Source organism: Oncorhynchus masou, chromosome 5 (genome assembly GCF_036934945.1).
Source record: "Oncorhynchus masou masou isolate Uvic2021 chromosome 5, UVic_Omas_1.1, whole genome shotgun sequence".
NCBI lineage: Eukaryota > Metazoa > Chordata > Actinopteri > Salmoniformes > Salmonidae > Oncorhynchus > Oncorhynchus masou.
Window position 1 is genome coordinate 71,702,706 of NC_088216.1, and position 22,775 is coordinate 71,725,480.

The window sequence follows — 22,775 nt, forward strand, 5'->3', positions numbered from 1 at the left end:
CCTAGTACGCGCCAAGAGGAGGGGCGTGCGTTCCCTCATTTTAGGAGTACTGCATGTCGTCTGTGGTTCTATTTGTGCATGGAATTATTAAGAACTGTTTACATTTTTGAATAGGGTAGGCTATATTATTTGGGAAAATTCAGGCTCATGTAATGCTGTATTAGAATCAATAGGCCTATCGGTGGAGTGAAAAAGTAGGCTTACATGTTCAAGTCCGCGCGCCGTCAAGAGTTTGGCAATGCAGTCAGAGCCAAATGAGAGATTCGTGATCTATTTTCATTAGCTCAAACAGGTAAGTAAAATCGTAAAATGCTTTATATAATTTGAGATGAGTTTCCTCGTTCTCCCTCCTCACCCAGCTATACTGTGATTTAGACATCGAATGTATTCAATTTGGATTCAGAAGAAGATTATATTCACACTGATATGATTTAATAATCTGAAATATAATCTACGATTTTCTATGATAGATTCCCAGTAACTGGTCTACGTTGGGTGTTGCAAACCTCCCACTGGGCACAGACGTCAATTCAACTTCTATTCCGCGTTGGTTCAATTTAATGTAATTGAAATTACGCTGATTCAACCAGTGAGTGTGTGTCAAGTGTGTTGTTTCTACTCGACTTGAAGGACATTCTTTCTGTTTATATTGTTTTTGTCAGTTTTAGAACTAGGTTGAGATATGCTGAAAAATAATAATATATATAATATTGTATTGACAACCACTGTATGTATTTACCTGGTTTTATGGAGGAATTGTGTACCTTATTAATTGTTCTACGATGATATACACATGGCATTTCCTGCAAGTCAGATAAACTTGTATTGCCTTATTGCATGTTTAACAGGGCAGCTGTGAGAATTATAAACCTATCAATCACATCTCAGTTTAGTTGGATAGCTAATACATTAGTGCTATTGGAGATGTTCCCAGGCGGACTCATGGCTCAGACAGTTGACCAAGCTGCATAGACAAAGTACTGTACTCCACTGTATTCATTGATACTTAGCCTATTGTAATGCTCTACTCTCCTAATGACATTTGCAGAAAGAACCTGAAAAGGCTAAGGTAATGCTTTTGTGACTTTTCAATGACCAAAACCAGATTACAATGCATCACATGCCTACCTAAAAATGGCAATGAATGGAAACTCAATTTCAAACCTTTGGTTTATTAACCATGAGCATGCAGAAAGTCAATCAGTCCTATTAATATGTATACCCATGTCCCTTCTAGTTTTAAACACTAAACCTCAGTTGGTTTGACATGAAGTTGCAGGTGTTATAATGTAACATGTACACCAGTGCAATTCAATTAATTATTGATGTTGTATATTATTGATGTTGTATATTTCCAATTTTCAATCAAGTCTAAAGGCAAATTATTATAGGTATTTTTACTGTATCATGAAGATTATTATATACCGGTAGTTAACCTCATTATAATTATTCTGTTGTTGAAATTGCACAACACGTTTTTGAGAAGCTCCCATGTTCATGTGGGACTTAGAAGGCACGTATTGTATGACCATCAGTCCGTGTGCATCTTTCTCCCAGAAAGGCACGTAGTGGTTGTGACAGGAATGTAAAGTAGAGAGGCCCAGGTCCCTGAGTGCCACATTTCTATGATGCGTCCAGTTAAACATCAACCCAGGGGATCAGGCTCAATTAAAATGCAGAATGTCTAGGGGACATGGAGTGCTTTGGTCAACTTCAGTACTAGCTGTAATTACATTGTTCAGTATTGATTAGCAATTATGTATTTCAACCCATTCATCATTTGAATCTAAAGATCTCTAGGGAAATTAAAACCTCCAGGGAGATTACTATTCTCTTGAATTAGAAGATGTCTGGATTATTGATCTGTATTGAGCTAGAAAGATAGAGTGTTTGAATTACTATAACCTTCGTATGAGAACATGGAACAAATTGGGATAGATGCTTTTTGACACTACTAGGGCTTTTACATTATTAGGTTGTGAGGACAGTGGACAGAGCACAATTTTTAGGCACTTTATGAAATAATTCAGATTGTTAATTAAGAAAAGGTTTCACAGACACATACTGTGTAATACCAACACAGCTCTCTTTGGCTACCGGTATCTAAACATTCCCTATTAGGCTGTTATTTACTATGATTCAGCAGAAGCTTTTAACATTGGCTCTTTATCACCACACGTCTCTTCATCACTGTCTCTCTCATATTTGGCTTGACCAGAAAGTACTCAGCTCTTTGTTTTTTAGATAAAATCCCATTATGTTTACAGTTTAGGAGTCATATTGACTGCAATCTTGTGGACTGTCTGGGCGTCCTACTTTAATAATTCATAATTTTTAGTGTCCTCAGAGATCTGCAGCTGGTCTCAATAAGGATGACATTGTCCAACCATCAGACCTGGAGGTAACCCAAAGACGTCAGTGCTCCCTTCTCTCTGTGTCCCAGATTGGAGATGGTCCACTGGGCCACCCAGTGGTTGACATGTGTCTGGCTCCAGACTGTCCTGGCCTCCGCGTTGGACACCTGTCCCTCCACAGCCCCTAGCCCTGTCAACTTCTCTGTTGCCTACACCATGCCCTTCTTCCAAACAAAAAGCCCCATCCAAAACATAGTGACCAACTCAATGTATCAGGAAGTGTATGTTGCGTCTCAGAATGTGGTCGAAGCTGTGAACATGAGTTTGGAGAAGGTGTGGGAGCTTCCTACAGGCCCTGTGGGCAGCCCTGAGTGTAAGATTTGCAATTTGTGTGATGTTGACAAGGATCCCAACTTCCTAGAGAACACTGACAATGAGGTATTGTTGTTGGATACGTTCTTTATGTATTTATATTCTTGTGGGAGTTCTCAATATGGTGTGTGCCATTTTCACCAACTTAAGACAGATGGACAAGCACCCAATAAGAATTCTTCAAAATGTTTATTCAGAAAAGAATCTAACTCTGCTGCCTATTGCCCTGACTGCCTTGCCAGCCCGCTGGGCACCAAAGTCACCATGGTGGAGGAGGGGCAGACTGTATACTTTTTTGTGGCTGCCACTGTCAACGACAGTGTTACACAGAGATATGGCAGGAAGTCCATCTCAGTGCGCCGACCATTGGCAACAGAAGATGGGTTCTACAGCGATGTGCGGGGACTGACCGTTCTGCCTAACCTGCGCAGGACCTACAACATTGAGTATGTCTACAGCTTCTTCACCCAGGAGTTTGTCTACTTCCTGTCCGTCCAGAGAGAGAGCCCTGACCAGGAGTTCTCCCCGTTTCAGACTCGGCTGGGCCGCCTGCCGAGGAGCGAGTGGGAGATGAGAAGGTACCGGGAGGTGGTTCTGGAGTGCCGTTTCGAACCCAAGCGGAGGAGGAGGAGGAACACGGTGAGCGGGAGTGAGGCCTTTAAGGATGTGGTTTACAATGTGGTGCAGGCAGCCCACTTTGGGAAGGCAGGCAGGGAGCTGGCAGATGAACTAGGGGCAGAGGAAGAGGATGACATCCTGTATGGAGTGTTCGCTGTCACAGATGACAACGGGGTCACAGAGCACGACTCAGCCCTCTGTGCCTTTCCCATGGACAACGTGAACAAGGCTATCGATGACGGGGTGGATGACTGCTGTAAGTCCGGCCCAGAGCAGCTGTCCCGGGGACTGTGCCACTTCCAGGCCTGCGAGAGCTGTCCTCATGAGGTGAGTTCACCAGCCCACCCACTCAACACTCACACAGGTTTCTCCAGAGACGTGTTGATAAATTGTTATATACTGTATGTATGTTCCGTCTGTTCAGTATGTCTCCAAAATGCATATATAGCATGTAGTTTTTTGCTTACAGGCTTACTGCACTGTAATATTTGTGACAGGCAGAGTAAACGTTAGTTTGGCTGCTTGAGCAGTACAGAGAGGAAGCCCAGATGCGTGTGTACATGCCTGGCTGGACTGGTAAAATGGAGACTTGTCTGTGAAGTCAGTGAGAGTGGGTGATCCACTGATAACTATATAAAAAAAGTTTTACAAAAGTGTGAAACAGTGTAAAGGATAATGAGTGCACCAGGAGACAAGTGAGGACTGGAACATTCTGTACTCCTTTTATGGCAGTAATCCAGATTATTTTAACGGCTGTCATTCCAGTGTAGATGAAGATATAAGATCATTTGTATATTCTACAGTACATTTGGAAGGTATTCAGACCCCTTGACTTTTTCCACATTTTGTTACGTTACATCCTTATTATACGAAAACATACATTTTTTTCAAATTTATAAATTTATAAAAAATAATAGCTTACATACAGTACCAGTCAAAAATTTGGACACACGTACTCATTCAAGGGTTTTTCTTTATTTTTACTATTTTCTACTTTGTAGACTAATAGTGAGGACTTCAAAACTATGAAATAACACATATGGCATCATGTAGTAACCAAAGAAGTATTAAACAAATCAAAATATATTTTATATTTGAGATTATTGAAGGTAGCCACCCTTTGCCTTGATGACAGCTTTGCCCAGATGACACATCCATAAGGCTTAATCAAAATTCTTCTGTTGTCAGCTAATATAAAATGTCGATTCAATTTAGTGAATAGCATTGGTGTTTAGTATGAGGTTTTTATATGAATATATATATATAGTTTAAGTTATTCAAGTATAAATTACAAAATTTACCATAGATTGCTATAGATTTTCTGTTCATTACCAAAATACCTGAAGATTCCGGTAACTTTGGTAAACTACCGGAAGCTTTGCAACCCTACTTCTGACTCCTTAACTCCTCTAGGGAGCAATCAATTTGTCCGGAAGCTATTTTTTTTAGGATGTAAAACTGCTTTATGGAAAAAGGACACATCATTATTCCAACACAAGAAAACAGCTGAAAAGGAACAGGATTTTGGACAGAGGCCAATGTATTTGGAAGTTAGTTAGCTTTTAAACTTGTTTCCAGATATGTGTCTTTGAATAAATGTCTCATGGCACATGCACTTTAACAGTGCCTTTGGCAATGTTCTATTGTCAGTCAAATGAATTTTATGCCTCATTAATCTGGAAATTAAACAACATTTTTGATTGTCACCGTGATATATAGGCGTAAGGCCGAGAAAATAAGAAGACACAGTGGCAGAATAAATTCATCCACACCTTTGATTCATCACAAAACCGGAAAGCAACATCTGTCTGGTGAAGTCAACAAAACAAACAGTTACATGACCTACTATAGCATGGTCAAGCAAGTTAATGTTTCCAACATTTTCAGACTACTAAAAAACGACTGATTTAGAACCAGAGAGAGTTACTGCAAGTTGCAAAGAAAACAGGAGCTGCCTCCACTAATTCCAGCAGCATTTCAACGTCAATATTTCCACATCATCAAATCACCTATGTTTAGTCTAATACAGTGACAACTAAGATACCAAAAATCGATTTAGCCCAATCAACGTAATCTAAATATGATATGGCTGTCCATGGTACTGATTAACATGTTGACTCACCCTGAAATGCCAATGCCATCGTCCTCTCTTTTATGACAATGTCATACAGTACACACTTGTAGTTTTAGTTGTCCTAGGTTACCTGGTTAAAATGCTTGCTCGTTAGTCTAACTTCATTTGATGGGCAATGATGCGCCAGGCCAGCTAGTTAACATTAGTCTACTACCTCTAGCTACATATTGAACTTCTATCCTCTCAGGCTAGGGACACAATATATGAATTTATGGTTAGATCAGAATCACCATTATAATAATTTGCCAGTATGGAGAATTAAGTAAAACCACTAGTCCAAATCCCTATCTCGATCCATGGGTAATTTAGGAAAGGGACGATTTTAGCTAGCTAGTTAGCCACCGGAGGACAACGACACAACGAGATGCAATAATTCATTTTTTTCTGTAAATGACATTTGGCTTGTGATTGGTTTGAAGCCAAATCCAAACTGGCTTCCCTTGACACTTTTTTTGGTGCGCCAGGATGATTCACAGTTGAGCTCACTCGGTTTAGCTCAACATTGATTGTCTATTATTATTATTATTTTTCTTTTTATCAAGGGAAGCGAAATGCTCGCTGGCTTCCCTTGCATTCAATGCTACGGGCAGCAAAAATGTCATACTCTTTTTGACCAGACGGCATCAGTTAGAGGGCGTACACATACTGAGACAGAGGGGTGCTGTTTCGCTCAATCGGATGCTTTTCCGGTGAGATACATTCAGCCTCCTGCAAACTGAAGGAAGCGTGGCCATGAACTTCCTTGAATGTGGAATGTTCCTGTAAGGCCATTGGAGAGTTTGACATTTAGCCACATTATGTGCATCAGATAACTATTGACTAGATTTAGAGGTTCCAATGATATTGAAGATGGATGACAGCTTGAAATGTTGTCTTTGCCAGATTCATAAGCAAAGTATTATGCAAAATTAAGAACTTGCCAACGAACTCCTGTGCTCCACTATTAGTCACACTTGACATTAAATGGGTGGATGAACGAAAATCCTTCATTAGATTCTCATTCTGTAAAACTGCAATTCCAGGTGAAGGCAACTGAGGCCACCTCTACCATGTTTTACAGTACTTTTCTGTTCCTGTGTGTTTTCACAATTCAGGGCAGGAGTGGCCTGCCAGCTGGAATTTACAGGAATCTGAAATCCTGGCCCCTCCCTCTCCAACAGTAGCTCATAGCTGATACCAATAACCCTGCTTCTCACAAAAACAACTACACTTCCTTTTAGTGTCATTACCTGTTGTGTAGTAGGCATTATTGAAGTGGATATATTTTGTTATGTGGTCAGATGACTTGAAAACAGAGCTCTTTGGCCACACATACCAGTGGTGGGTTTGGTGTCGAAAAACAGATGCATATGCAGAAAATAATCTCATACCTACTGCAAAATATGGTGTTTTGGGATTATTTTGCTTTCACTGTTCCTGGGGGCCTTGATAAGGTCAATTGCATCAAGAACTTTTCCAAGTACCAGGACATTTTTGTCAAAAACCTAGTTTTCTCTGCCAGGAGGCTGAAACTTGGCCACAAGTGGATCTTCCAGCAAGAGAAATAACCCAAAACACACAACAAAATCTACAAAGGAATGGTAAATTGACCACAAATCAACATTTTGCAATGGCCATCTCAGTTTCCGGACTTGAACCCCATTGAAAACCTGTAGTTTGAATTGAAGAGGGTAGTCCTTAATCGCACACTAAGGATATCAAGGATCTGGAAAGATGGAGGAATGGTCTCTCTGTATAGAGGAATGGTCTAGAATCCCTCCCAATGTGTTCTCCAATCTCATAAAACATTTGACAAAAATGCTCAGCGTCACTATCCTCGCAAGCGGAGGTTATTAGTTGTCAAACAAAACCTCTGACCAATTGTATTAGTATTCAAATGTAAATAATTAAAATAATAAAATGTATAAAAAATGTTTGCTCATCTTTATCAAGGGTGCCAATCATTTGGGGCCCGACTGTATAATTTGAAGTGTTTCAGTGTACTATTACTGGCCCATGGCATTGAGTGCTTACTGTTGTCTGGTTATTGCCTCACTGTCTGCCCTCTACCTCCAGCACACCCAGATGTTGTGAAACCATGGAAATAAACCCACCTTAACCAATCTTTTCCTAGTACAGTATTGTGGGAGAAAACACCCTTTGTTTTACAAGTTCCCGAGACAGTCAGAAAAAACACTCTGATCATACGACATATTCAATTTTGTGTCAGTAGTACAAATACTGATTCCCAAACACCACAAGCAGTTCTGTTGAACTACTGAGCATATACTGTTCTTTAGCTATATCCTTCTTCTTCTAGTTTTTGATTCAACTGCCTTTTTGGAGAATTCCTAATTTGCACAACAGCTTGTGTGCATATTCTAGACTGTTGTAACTTGAAATCTGAGACAATGATTGCTTGGTTATCATGTTATTTGTACCTCTTTAGATGGATCAAATAATAGGTTTAATTGTATCATGTCAGAGTGATCACTAGAATATAGTAGCGCTATGAATCACTGTGGCCTCTGAGGCCAGACACGATTGTGGTTTTCTGGTCCCATTAGGAAGTTGGGCAAAATGAGTCAATAATGATGCATAGACTACAACTGACATAATAATAGCATCAGAACTGTGGAGCAACTCACTGGTCGGCGTGTTCTCAAAGTGTTCCTTTCTAAAGCGTTACAACTTTTTCTTCCTTGTTCACTTGGCATCAGAAAAGCTGCTCATCTAGTTCCTTGTTCCTAGAACTTTCATGCCACATTTGTATACAAAACAACAGCAGTAGGCTGTAGTGCCTCAAGGCCTGATGTCAAGTACCCTCATATACTGCCCTACGTTTACTAAAGCACTTTAGCCAACAGGTTGGAGCTGGAGGGCTTTTGTTACAAAATGTGAACACAATTTATACATGCATCAAGATAATGATTTTTTTGCTTTCTGTTATTTACACACTTAGAAAAAAGGATTCCAAAAGTAGTATTTGGTTGTCCCCATAACATAACCCTTTTTGGTTCCAGGTAGAACCCTTTTTGGTTCCAGGTAGAACCCTTTCCACAGAGGGTTCTACCTGGAACCAAAAAGGTTTTTTTTAAGGGGACAGCCGAAGAACCATTTAAGGTTCTAGATAACAACTTTTTTTCTGTTATCAAAATATTATGTATGTACTTTTTTATGTTATTATTTGAAGAGCACACGTAGATGTATATATGCAATCCTTCATACCCCTAAGTGTCCTCTATTTGAAGCCCAGAAGGATTCTGATAGATTCATACTACTCATAACTTGGACATGGTTTCCTGACCAGGAAAAACTCTGGGCCCTTATTATGGGCTATAACTAGGACCCCAAATGTTTTCCTGGTCTGGTCCTGTGGTCAGAAAAAACTCCTGGCCCTACTAAAAACATACATCGTCTCCCTATCTACTATGGCCTATCTCCCTGTTACTAGAGCATGGAGAACAACGCCACCTGCAGGGACCACCCCAGCATGGTGTCTAAGCCTTATTACAGAGTGGACCTCTTCAACAAGCAGATGAATGATGTCCTGCTCACCTCACTGCTGGTCACCACCATTGAGAACAAGACCGTGGCACACATTGGCACCTCCACTGGACGGCTCCTGCAGGTATGGAGGGGGACAGAGAGCTCACAATAGTGTGTGATCCTGATCCATTTGATCTAATGAATGAAAAATGTGAACACAGTCCGGCCCTTCTTTGATAGATCACTAACTATCTGCTCTGTCTCTTTGTCAGCTTGTTTTGAGAAGATCAAGCCCTACTATCTTTGCTAATTACACCTTGGTAGAGAACCAGAGGGTCTCCTCCATTGCTGCTGTGTACTCGTCAGAATCTCTACTGTTTGTGGTTGGAGACAAGGTATGGAAAAGCCTGTTCAAAATCTGTTACAGTTAGTAAATACACTGTACACAGTAATCAAAGTGACTCTTTGATTTGATCAAAGTTAATCAAATCTCTCTCTTTGGCTGGCAGGTGATCCAGGTGCCTCAGAGGGGGCCAGGCTGCCAGCACTTCATGACCTGTGCAATGTGCCTGATGGCCCCTGAGTTCATGGGCTGTGGCTGGTGCTCTGGAGTGTGCTCTTGGAAGGAGGAGTGCAGTGGCCGCTGGAGGAATGAGTCTTGCCCCCCTGGTATCACCGGGGTGAGAAGAACTGGGGAGAGGGATGTGTTTGTTTAATGCAGTTTAGATTGGAGCAATTAGCTTCCCACCAATACCATGGTTGTTAATGCTGGCTAGAAATGTCATTAGTCATATGCATGTTTGGTTATCATAAAGATATGTTTGAGATTGTCCATATTCACAGATTACCTGAGCATAACGTGACCATAACTTTGAATTTGTATGTTGTTATTATGCTAAGTTGTTATTGTTGGTCATATGCTGATTCTGTTTGTTCCTGTTTGGTTTAGTTCTTCCCCAAGATGGCTCCCCCTGATGGTCAGTCAGAGCTGACTCTGTGTGGCTGGGAGTTCCAGTCTCCCCTGAGGCCTGCCATCAGCTCCAGAACCCACCTGGTCAGACTGGGACAGACAGCCTGTGCTGTGCTGCCACTGAAGAGCAACAACACACAGTAGGCTTTTTCACACTTCATTGTTCTTCGTCCAAGACAAAGACTGGCCCTGGGTTAATTTAGCCTGTTTTCCCACAAGCAGGATTAATTGAAACCAATTGTCACTTTTCTGGAGTAGCAAATTCAAATTAGGTAACAGTAGAACTCTGTGATTGGCTAGTCCCGAAAAGTCGGTGCTAATCCTGCTCCAAAGCAGGGCCAGCTAGTCCTGGGCCAAGGTTGGTGCTAGCCCACTTTAGAATGTTTAAGTGTGGATACTCTCTTAGCCCTGGACTAAGTTTGAACTCTCTCAGTGAGTATCACTCACAATGACAGAGATACACAGTGAATCATATTAGACATATTGACTTAAACTGAGTATACCAAACATTAGGAACACTTTCCTAATATTGACTTGCATCCCCGCGTTTGCCCTCAGAACAGCCTCAATTCATTGGGGCATGGACTCCACAAGGTGTTGAAAGCGTTACAAAGGGATGCAGGCCCATGTTGACTCCAGTGCTTCCCACTGTTGTGTCAAGTTGGCTGGATGTCCTTTGGGTGGTGGACCATTCTTGATACACACAGAAAACTGTTGAATCTGAAAAACCCAGCAGCATTGCAGGTCTTCACCCTCTGAATGGCACACATACATAATCCAGCTCTCAATTGTCTTAAAGCTTAATCTACACTGATTGAAGTGGATTTAACAATTGACATCAATAAGGGATCCTAGTTTTCACCTGGATTCACCTGGTCAGTCTATGCCATGGAAAGAGCAGATGTTTTTAATGTTTTGTTTACTCAGTGTATACAGTCGGTTTATTATATGTAGGTAGGTTTTACTCAACTGGTAATGCAACATAGATGTTAATAAAACTGAAATGTATTCATGTCTGGTGGGGATTTCTGATGCATCAATGTTAATTTGACACTGACGTGTTGATGAGCCTGTTCTTGTGCCGCTCCTTAGCCTGGTGTGTAAGATTCTCTCTGGGGCCATTGAGCTGTCCAAACCAGTTAACATCACTGTAGAGGTGCAAGAGGGGAAAGTGGAGGGCCGCTACTCCATCGACGGGAACGCAGAGATGCCAGGATTTACCTTTGTGGTAATTTGAACCTACAGTTGATTTAACTGCTTAGTTGTAGTTGGGTGATTAATTTGATTATGCCTCTGTTAATAATAAAATATATTATTGCATGTAACAGAAACATATTGTAAATATCAAGTGAGTGTGGAAGTATCCTCTGTTGTACATACAAAGTCACCATTACTTTTTCAGCAATACTTGATAAATGGCCTTTTGATTAAATTGGTGACATTTTGCTCCCTCTGGCAGATTCCCAACATCACAGAGATCCAGCCCAACTACGGGCCTCGTGTTGGGGGAACTCTGATCACTGTGACTGGGCCTCACCTGGACGCTGGGAAGACCAGAAGGGTCACTCTGAATGGAGAGCCCTGCCCAATCACCAGGTGGGCAGATGCATTTACTGGTTATGTTATTATGTCTCTCTTGTGATGTTTTCACCCAAAGTCTGTTTTCTCTAACCTGGACTTCTAAAATACCTGACTGTACACTCTTAGAAAAAAAGGTTCCAAAATTGTTCTTCCACTGTTCCCATAGGAGAATCCTTTTTGGTTCCAGGTAGAACCTTTTTTGGTTTCAGGTAGAACTCTTTTGTGTTCCATGTAGAACCCTCTGTGGAAAGCATTCTACATGGAACCCAAAAGGATTCTACCTGGAACCAAAAATTGTTCTTCAAAGGGTTCTCCTATGGGGACAGCTGAAAAACCCTTTTAGGTTCTAGATAGCTTTTTTCTAAGAGTTTATGACATGATTCACTTTCTACTATTAACCTGTGAGAGCCGCATGCTTGTCCCAGCATTGGTTTGTACAGTAATGTCAGTATTGGAAACTGATTTCGATCTGACTTTTTTTTTTACCTTTAAACTTTTCAATTACAGGGAGTGTATGAAAAACTAGTTGTTTTGATGACTAACTCACTGTGGGGGAAATATATATATATTTTTTTTTTCCCAAAAGTTTACCAGTATATCTTTTAAGTTGTCTGTTAAACTTTTTAATGTGTCAGATGTGAAAGCCACATGCAGAGTGAGGTGAACCTACATCCTATAGTATTGCCTGTAGGAGCACTAACCCTGGACTTTCCCTCTACTCCACCTGTCTCCAGTGTCACAGCACCCAGAGGGAACATGTCCTCCATCATCTGTCTGTCTCAGCCCATCTCGGAGGTGAGGGACGTCCCCCTCAGTGTGTTCATAGACAAGTCCCCCGTCCTCACCACCAAGGTCTTCTACTACAAAGAGAACCCCGAGGTCACAGCCGTCCTCCCAGACTGTAGTTTTGACAGGTAGGCCAAGCCAGTGAGGCTTCTTCACTATATGGAATGACCCGTCTCAATGATCAGTGTTACCATCTCAACCATGAGACAAGGTTGACCGATCTAAGCTTTGCTGCTGGGTCTCTGTAGAATCTGTTATGTTATCGTCTCTCCACTCTCCAGGGGGTCAAAGATAATCATTGAGGGGAAGAACTTGGACTCTGTATACAGGACCATCATTCGCTTTAGGCCCAATGAGAGCCACCTGAAGCCTGTCACCAGAGTAAGATCTCGTTGTAAGATTATACTACCACATACTGAGACAGCTGTACCATCTGTACCATCACTCATTCATATATCCTTATGTACATATTCTTTATCCCCTTACACTGTGTATAAGACAGTAGTTTAGGAATTGTTAGTTAGATTACTTGTTGGTTATTACTGCATTGTCAGAACTAGAAGCACAAGCATTTCGCTACACTCGCATTAACATCTGCTAACCATGTGTATGTGACAAATAAAATTTGATTTAAAATTTGATTTGATTTGATTTACATGATAGAGATGAAAACATGTTTTTATCTCTATAGTATACATAATATAATCATATTCATACAGCTATTTGTATAATTCCCTCCAGGAGTGCAAAGGCAAGTCGTTGCCCACACGGATGGAGTGCATAACCCCTGCTTTCCCCCGGGAAGAGACAGAGGAAGGGGAGCTCTCCTTTGATATGGATGGAGCTGTTGGACTGTGGAATGGAGAGTTCTCCTACCACCCCTATGGCGAGCCAATACCCTTTGAAACTGACGGCCATGTACTTAGGCTGTATGCTGGACAAGATGAAGTGTCACTACATGTAAGTGCAACAGTGCCATAACAACAAAATGTTAATGGTGTCATGTCTATTTGACTGCAACTTACTGTCAGAAGGCGTAAGAATATTGTTTTTATTGCTTAAATACTGTTTAAACCTTTTCAAGAAGAAAAACTCAGAACTCCTTTTTTCTTTACCCTCACAGCACCAGAAACTGAATCTTGTGAGTTCCTGCATGACAATCACTATGACAGTGGGAGGAGTGGATTGTGACGCGAAAGTTCTGGACAATGAAATCACCTGCAGGATCCCTAGAAACGTAACCATCAGTGGACTGCCTGTGAAGGTAAGTTAGTAACTGGAAACTATGTTGTCTATTCAACATTAGAGTATGTCAACAGCTTTACATAGATTCAACCAATAAACATCCTACTATTGGGTTTTCCCTAAATATGTGGTTACAGTGCCTTGCGAAAGTATTCGGCCCCCTTGAACTGTGCGACCTTTTGCCACATTTCAGGCTTCAAACATAAAGATATAAAACTGTATTTTTTTGTGAAGAATCAACAACAAGTGGGACACAATCATGAAGTGGAACGACATTTATTGGATATTTCAAACTTTTTAACAAATCAAAAACTGAAAAATTGGGCGTGCAAAATTATTCAGCCCCCTTAAGTTAATACTTTGTAGCGCCACCTTTTGCTGCGATTACAGCTGTAAGTCGCTTGGGGTATGTCTCTATCAGTTTTGCACATCGAGAGACTGACATTTTTTCCCATTCCTCCTTGCAAAACAGCTCGAGCTCAGTGAGGTTGGATGGAGAGCATTTGTGAACAGCAGTTTTCAGTTCTTTCCACAGATTCTCGATTGGATTCAGGTCTGGACTTTGACTTGGCCATTCTAACACCTGGATATGTTTATTTTTGAACCATTCCATTGTAGATTTTGCTTTATGTTTTGGATCATTGTCTTGTTGGAAGACAAATCTCCGTCCCAGTCACAGGTCTTTTGCAGACTCCATCAGGTTTTCTTCCAGAATGGTCCTGTATTTGGCTCCATCCATCTTCCCATCAATTTTAACCATCTTCCCTGTCCCTGCTGAAGAAAAGCAGGCCCAAACCATGATGCTGCCCCCACCATGTTTGACAGTGGGGATGGTGTGTTCATGGTGATGAGCTGTGTTGCTTTTACGCCAAACATAACGTTTTGCATTGTTGCCAAAAAGTTCAATTTTGGTTTCATCTGACCAGAGCACCTTCTTCCACATGTTTGGTGTGTCTCCCAGGTGGCTTGTGGCAAACTTTAAACGACACTTTTTATGGATATCTTTAAGAAATGGCTTTCTTCTTGCCACTCTTCCATAAAGGCCAGATTTGTGCAATATACGACTGATTGTTGTCCTATGGACAGAGTCTCCCACCTCAGCTGTAGATCTCTGCAGTTCATCCAGAGTGATCATGGGCCTCTTGGCTGCATCTCTGATCAGTCTTCTCCTTGAATGAGCTGAAAGTTTAGAGGGACGGCCAGGTCTTGGTAGATTTGCAGTGGTCTGATACTCCTTCCATTTCAATATTATCGCTTGCACAGTGCTCCTTGGGATGTTTAAAGCTTGGGAAATCTTTTTGTATCCAAATCCGGCTTTAAACTTCTTCACAACAGTATCTCGGACCTGCCTGGTGTGTTCCTTGTTCTTCATGATGCTCTCTGCGCTTTTAACGGACCTCTGAGACTATCACAGTGCAGGTGCATTTATACGGAGACTTGATTACACACAGGTGGATTGTATTTATCATCATTAGTCATTTAGGTCAACATTGGATCATTCAGAGATCCTCACTGAACTTCTGGAGAGAGTTTACTGCACTGAAAGTAAAGGGGCTGAATAATTTTGCACGCCCAATGTTTCCGTTTTTGATTTGTTAAAAAAGTCTGAAATATCCAATAAATGTCGTTCCACTTCATGATTGTGTCCCACTTATTGTTGATTCTTCACAAAAAAATACAGTTTTATATCTTTATGTTTGAAGCCTGAAATGTGGCAAAAGGTCGCAAAGTTCAAAGGGGCCGAATACTTTCACAAGGCACTGTAAGTGAGGAAAACAAGACAGTAGTCTGGCAGCAGTCTTGATCTGACCCACTGTCTATCCTCCTCCAGATTTCCATCAATGGGCAGGTTCACAATGTTGGGACAGTGGTCCTGGTCAGTAACCACTACATGGTGGGCATCGTACTGGGGATACTGGGGGCCCTGGTGGCGGGGGCCGTGCTGGCCTTCGTAGTCATGAAGCACCTGAGGAAGCAGAAGAAAGGTAGGTTTCCCTGTCTGTCTGGACTTTAATCAGGCCATCTTACACAACCCCAATGACTGGTAATGAGGATGTCTTATGCAACTGGTTTCAGTAGGACATCCACAGCCATGCACAGTGACAGTGGTAGCTGACATTGTCTTGTTGACTTTTGATGCGGTTCCCTACTCCCTTGGTTTATGATTGAAAACTCATTTCCAGCCTCTCAGGTGGAGACCCGTTTGGCTCATAACCACAACCACCCCGGCAGCAGTAGTGTGGAACTGTCACCTGTAGGGGACTACAGAAGAGGTGAGACTGTAATTGGCTAATATCATATTTTATGTAGGGAATCTATCAATCCATTTTGTCTCGTTCAATTTCTATTCTTAGGTTTCAACAACAGTGGTTGAAATCTACACATACTGACATAAATTAATTATCTACACATGCTGAAGGAACTCTGACCTTCCCCCTCACCACTCTATTAGTCCTGCCTCAGAGGCCAAGTTTGGCTCTGGGAAGCACAGTGGTGTTCCCCAGCCCGGCCTATGCTGCAGGCAGCATGGACCCCACCCTCACCCCCCTCATGCCCCCTGAGAAGATCTCCATCTCCAGCTTTAGACCAGAGCTCCTGGAGGAGGTGAAGGACGTACTGATCCCAGCAGACATGCTCATCGTCCAGCACCACCAGATCATCGGCAAGGGTCAGTCTCATTACAGTGTGTACAGCACACAGTGTGCTTTTTAATCAAATGCACATAGGCTACTACTCCCATACCACCTTGACTGATGGATAGAGGGTGTTATTATAGCATACAAATCAGCAAATTGAAAGTTCATGGATCATAATAGGGACTCACACCGATGACTTGATATACAGTATGTCGTTGAATTTTGTTTCTGATGATAATAATGTTCTCTTATCTCCCCCAGGTCATTTTGGCACAGTTTACCATGGCTACTTCACAGACCATAACAACAGAGAAATCCACTGTGCAGTCAAGTCATTGAACAGTGAGCACCTCCTCCCTGATTCACAATGTTCTAGATCTGAACCAGGTGGACTGAGTATTAGTCACCTGTACATGTGACCAGCTGGGTAATCATGGAACAACCCTGCTCATACGCAGGAATAATTAAACATGTACACTAGGTTTCATGGGTTTTGTTTAGGGTTTTTAAGCTTTATCTGTAAATGTTGACTGTTCATAATCAGTTTTTACATTCATTTATGTGTGTGCCCTGCATATGAGCCTGCATTTGTGTGTGCGTGTGTTGTGCATGTGTCGTGCATGTGTGTGTGTGTGTGCCATATCAGGGATAACAGATGTAGAAGAGGTAGAGCAGTTTCTAAAGGAGGGCATCTTGATGAAGGGGTTCCATCACACCAATGTTCTCTCTCTGCTGGGCATCCTGTTGCCTCAGGAGGGGCTCCCCCTGGTGGTACTACCTTATATGAAGCACGGGGACCTCCGCCACTTTATACGCTGTGAGAAAAGGGTGAGGAAGCCGGCGCCAAACAGTAGCTACAATACAATGTTCACTTTTATCAGCATACAAGGGATCTCCTTAACACCTCAGTGATATATCTCAAGGCTTATGTGACCGACATCTTTATTGTGTGGTATTGATTCTTCCTATAGAACCCCACGGTGAAAGACCTGATTGGCTTTGGGCTTCAGGTTGCCAAGGGGATGGAGTACTTAGCACATATGAAGTTTGTGCACAGAGACCTCGCAGCACGCAACTGCATGTAAGTCAGGGTTGAGCAGTCACTTCAGTTCTCTGTGACTGGGGCTAGTCACCACTTTAAACTATACATTAGTCCTGACAAAAGCAAACTGTTTTTATTTTACTTAGCAATGCTACTGTACTATAGTTGCAGGCTTGCTTTCACAGATCACCAATCTGTGACCCTTATGTTTGCCCTTACTATTGTCTTTGCAGGCTGGATGAGTCGTACACAGTGAAGGTGGCAGACTTCGGCATGGCCAGGGATGTGTTCGATAAGGAGTACTACAGTGTCCAGGACCACAGGAAGGCCAAGCTACCAGTCAAGTGGATGGCCATTGAGAGCCTACAGACACAGAAATTCACTGCCAAGTCAGATGTAGTAAGTGAAGGAATTACTTTCTGATAACATAATAAGAATTAGGCAGCATTTGTTGAATTAGGACTGGCTATGTTGTTACTTGATTAATTACAGTGTATAGCAGCAATAAGAGCAACTTTATATTACACCCAAATCATTTCTCACCATGCTAACTTTCATCATGACCTCCTATTACAGTGGTCCTTTGGGGTGTTGATATGGGAGATGTTAACCAGAGGAGCAAGCCCCTACCCAGAGGTGGACCCCTATGACATCACACATTACCTGCTGAAGGGCAGGAGACTCCCCCAACCACAGTTCTGTCCTGACCCTTTGTAAGTAGTGGTAATGATAGTCTAGATAACAGTTCATTTAGTTGAAAATACTTCATAGTAGAACTCAAAAGAAAAAAAGAAGCCCTTTTCAAAGTAAACAAATTATATGTCTATAGTAACATAGATGCTTTAAAAAATCTGAAGGTTCTGGATGAATTTCCCACCTCTACAGTTGCAACAAAGAGCAACAGGAAAGTATAGCCAGTAATTAAAGGATGTGGGAAAGGTTAACCTGCAGTGTTAAACCTGTAAATGTCCACCACACACATATCCAAATATTGTTAAGCAATGTCGTCTGGGAGTTAATGATCATCAATATGCTTCACTTGAAAGATATCCTTAAACGCGCCCATACACACACACATTTACTGGTATGAGATTACATCTGAACGTCAATGTTTTTCCATGTGTCCTCATCCCATTATCAATCATACATCCTACAGTCTAATCTAATGTGTCCCTTCTCCCAGTGAAAAATAGGAAGTGTTGAAATACAGATTAACAATTGAGAGAACAACAGTTGAGTAAGATAGCAAAACATAATGGCTGACTTTTCTGTGTGGGGAAAAAACACATCAAATATGTAAAAGCTATAAATCATCTCCATATCGCTTTTGCTTAGTCATTTCGGTCCGTAAATTGAAATAAGTACATAGCCTGTACAATATTGTTTTATTTGAGTTAAGCAATTTGTACACTACCGTTTAAAAGTTTGGGGTCACTTAGAAATTTCCTTGTTTTCCATGAAAACATACATGAAATTAGTTGCAAAATTAATAGGAAATATAGTCAAGACAATGACAATGTTATACATAATTGTGTCCTTCAAACTTTGCTTTCGTCAAAGAATCCTCCATTTGCAGTAATTACAGCCTTGTAGACCTTTGGCATTCTAGTTGTCAATTTGTTGAGGAAATCTGAAGAGATTTCACCCTATGCTTCCTGAAGCACTTCCCCCAAGTTGAATTGGCTTGATGGGCACTTACAGTCATGCTGCTCCCACAACAATTCAATAGGGTTGAGGTGACTGTCCGGTGACTGTGCTGGCCACTCCATTATAGACAGAATACCAGCTGACTGCTTCATCCCTAAATAGTTATTGCATAGTTTGGAGCTGTGCTTTGGGTCATTGTCCTGTTGTAGAAGGAAATTGGCTCCAATTAAGCGCCGTTCACGGTATGGCATGGCGTTGCAAAATGGAGTGATAGCCTTCCTTCTTCAAGATCCCTTTTACCCTGTACATATCTCCCACTTTACCACCACCAAAGCACCCCCAGACCATCACATTGCCTCTACCATGCTTGACAGATGGCGTCAAGCACTCCTCCAGCATCTTTTCATTTTTTCTGCATCTCACAAATGTTCTTCTTTGTGATCCAAACACCTCAAGCTTAGATTAGTCCCTGTAGATACTTTTTTCCAATCTTCCTCTGCCCAGTGTCTGTGTTCTCTTGCCCATCTTAATACTTTATTTTTATTGGCCAGTCTGAGATATGTCTTTTTCTTTGAAACTCTGCCTAGGCCAGCAACCCGGAGTTGCCTCCTCACTGTTGACGTTGAGACTGATGTTTTGAGGGTATTATTTAATGAAACTGACGGTTGAGGACTTGTGAGGTGTCTGTTTCTCAAACTAGACACTCTAATGTACTTGTCCTCTTGCTCAGTTGTGCACCTGGGCCTCCCGGGGCCTCTCTCTTTCTATTCTGGTTAGAGCCTGTTTGCGCTGTTCTGTGAAGGGAGTAGTACGCAGCGTTGTATCTTCAGTTCCTTGGCAATTTCTCACATGGAATAGCTTTCATTTCTCTGAACAAGAATATTCTGACGAGTTTCAGAAGGAAGGACTTTGTTTCTGGCCATTTTGAGCCTGTAAATGAACCCACAAATGCTGGTGCTCCAGATACTCAACTAGTCTTAAGAAGGCTTTATTGCTTCTTTAATCAGAACAACAGTTTTCAGCTCCGCTAACATAATTGCAAAAGGGTTTTCTATTGATTAATTAGCCTTTTAAAATGATAAACTTGAATTAGCTAACACAACATGCTATTGGAACACAGGTGTGATTATTGCTGATAATGGGCCTCTGTACGCCTATGTAGATATTCCATAAAAAATCTGACGTTTCCAGCTACCATAGTCATTTACAACATTAACAATGTCTACACTGTATTTCTGATCAATTTGATGTTGTTTTAATGGACAAAAACAAGGACATTCCAAACTTTTGAATGGTAATGTATGACTTGTACTTCTATTGTTAGAAGAAAGCCCCATAGTAAGTTCTATATGGAACTCTCTCCAGGTATGCCATCATGCTGCAGTGCTGGGACCCAGACCCAGAGATGAGACCCAGCTTCGCAACGCTGGTATCTGCTGTCCTGACCATCCTGTCTGACCTTGAGGGGGAGCACTACATCAGCCTGAAGGTCACCTACGTCAATCTGGACCAGCCACGCCCCTACCCTGCCCTCACAGAGTCCGCAGATGAGTGTGATTCCTCAGACACTGAAGACACACGCTCAATGTCCTCCTGATGTCACATCAGGACAGGTACATGTAATACAGTATGGCTTGGTGCTATGAGCACAAGGGGCTCAGTTAGAAAGTCAAACTAAAGGTCGTCGGTTATCCTGGAGAAAATGACTTGTCTTTTACTACCTAGTGTTGAAAGTGTAGGGACTTGAATGGTCCTCCCCCATTCACATTATAGTATATTACCTGGGAAAGCTTTTGGTAAATAATAACGGATGTAATGTCTATATGTTTTCTCTTAATTTTTTTGAGATGTAGTAATTATACTGTATATTTTGGATCATAATTTTACCAAACAAAATGTACCCTAATGTTTTAACAGTGATCTGTTATTATTCTGTTACTTTTATTTCATGCACAATGTGTTTTAGATAGTGTAATAAATTAACATATTTATTTGTTTATATACTCTTGTTCCTGTGAGATTTGAGTAAAATGGCTCATTTATGTAAAATTCCAATATGATAAGATATTAATTTATGTAATTTAAGTTTTTACATTTTCTACATTAGCTTCTTCCCATGTGGTGGTTTCATCCATTGTCACTCTACACTTACAGTAGATCAGAGACAACTGACACTTGTGTAAACTGTCACTGGTAAATATGCAGCTGGGATATGCAAAAAACACATTTCCAATTCACACGTGTATAAATAAACGTGTACATGTGTGAAATAGGACAAATATAAGCACCCACCAAATTATATATATTTTTTAACGTGTCCATCAGGATATTATTACTGTCATTGAGAAAGGCTTCCACTAGAGGCCAGTGTTCTACTATATTTATGGAACGCTGGGGAAATATGGAGAAAATTCAGCACTTCTTTAATATGTGAATCACGTTATATGAACACCATAAAGTAAAATAGAAATAACTCACTGAATAACATGTAGTAATGGTGTACATACCATATGGATAATATCCTTTCCATACTTTCAAATTGCATATCTATCTGTCTTTGTGAGTGCACACAGTGGTCATTAGCCAATTAGATTTGGTTGTTGTAATGAATTAATAGGAAGAACAACCATAAAACACCCATCCAAAGATGAGCTGGATTTCTGTGGAAAGTAGCAACAAAAGTCACACAACAGTCCTGCTTCTTGCACACGAAAGGAATCCAAGACAAATAAAGAGGGAAATTAACATGAAGTCTATGTTTTTCCCAAGCTACATAAGAACAAAAGTGAATTCCCAGATGGTGGGACATTTGAATATTTCTAAGAAAAGGGCACATTGTAAAAAATGTGCCTGGGTGCCAGGGAGGGTAACACCCAGTAGGGCAGAACCATGGGTTTTACAGGAGAAGGAGGGGTAAAGAAACTCTGTCTCTCTCCACCACACTGCCTGCCTGTCTGTGTGCTAATGCTGCAGCCACTGTGAAACCTGGCTTCATCACCCCCAACTTAACCTGCATGCCTCTCCTTTTGATCATTATCTGACTGAGAACCTCTGTAGGTTCAATGCTGGGTCTCTTATCATACAGTGATTCTTCTCTCCATGTGCAGGCAATACACATCCAATAAATATTTATACAAGTGCATTCTCATCTGAAACTATGGTATCTATAATGTACAGTATCTATAATGATTCAACAAATACTTTTCTCTAGGATTTTATTCAAACATCAGAGTTGTGGGGCATGTTCTGTCAGCTCTTACTAGCTACAGTATACATGAAGAGAATGAATGACTGTTAACTTTCAAAAGACATAGTATCACACACTGCAGTATGGTTATAGCATAAGCTAAATCAAAGTGTAAACACTGTCAGGAATGGAGGGTAGTTATGTAAGGAAGTGACTAGGTGCACAGGTAGACAGTACCCCTGCACTTCCACACCTAGGTGGCAGCAGCAACAGGGCCCGGCTTTATAGGTGCAGGGGTGTGGTAGGTGAGAGCAGTGAGGCTGAACAGTAGCCTCTGGAACTTGGCGGGGCCTTTCTGCTTTTGTTTGAATCTTTAGTGTCGGAAGGCCAGCAATTCATAACCTGCTTGGGTTGGCCGACTTTTGGCATCCGGACAAAGCTGTCCCTGGACCCCGGTGAGTAATTTGTTGCCTAGACACATGCATCCAACACTCTCTCTGTGGACTCTTACTTTAATGTTAAATGCACACATTAAGACAGGTTAAGTTAATTAGGACTAGAACCCTAGACATAGCGAGAGTAGACATTTCAGAAAGCTGGCTAGCTGGTTTTGTAACACTAATTCCACAGTACCGCATTTGGCCAGCTCCTGGTAAATCAGGGTTCTGGCACAAATCGTCTGGCACAAAAGCAATGTCAGAACAGAAGTCGGCAACGTAGGAGTGTGTTAATTCA

At 41.4% G+C, this 22,775-nt stretch overlaps 1 protein-coding gene across 4 annotated transcripts; it reads left to right on the plus strand.

The window, feature by feature from the left end:
* Nucleotides 1-37: 37 nt before the first annotated feature.
* On the plus strand, nt 38-21,993 carry mst1rb (macrophage stimulating 1 receptor b). 4 transcript variants are annotated; one of them, XM_064966689.1, is made up of 21 exons: nt 38-292; nt 2,339-3,671; nt 8,912-9,088; nt 9,219-9,341; nt 9,456-9,626; nt 9,896-10,056; nt 11,009-11,144; nt 11,376-11,512; nt 12,232-12,411; nt 12,565-12,664; nt 13,025-13,243; nt 13,407-13,547; nt 15,360-15,513; nt 15,712-15,801; nt 15,948-16,196; nt 16,426-16,506; nt 16,811-16,992; nt 17,136-17,245; nt 17,440-17,605; nt 17,783-17,919; nt 20,219-21,993. In XM_064966689.1, exons 2-21 carry the CDS (start codon nt 2,451-2,453, stop codon nt 20,448-20,450), a joined length of 4,167 nt encoding a protein of 1,388 aa, XP_064822761.1. In that variant the 5' UTR covers nt 38-292; nt 2,339-2,450; the 3' UTR covers nt 20,451-21,993. The 4 variants fall into 4 exon arrangements, with proteins under 4 accessions (XP_064822761.1, XP_064822763.1, XP_064822762.1 ...); XM_064966691.1 differs by having other exon boundaries at nt 15,981-16,196; XM_064966692.1 differs by lacking the exon at nt 38-292 and having other exon boundaries at nt 3,087-3,172; nt 3,261-3,671.
* The last annotated feature ends 782 nt before the right edge of the window (nt 21,994-22,775 follow it).

Bases quoted from the DNA above. Each gene is read 5' to 3' on its own strand.
- mst1rb (XM_064966690.1), top strand. From the start codon at position 2,451: ATGGTCCACTGGGCCACCCAGTGGTTGACATGTGTCTGGCTCCAGACT. The intron at 9,089-9,218 runs GTATGGAGGGGG...TCTCTTTGTCAG, and splicing joins CCACTGGACGGCTCCTGCAG to CTTGTTTTGAGAAGATCAAG. The intron at 11,513-12,231 runs GTGGGCAGATGC...ACCTGTCTCCAG, and splicing joins GAGCCCTGCCCAATCACCAG to TGTCACAGCACCCAGAGGGA.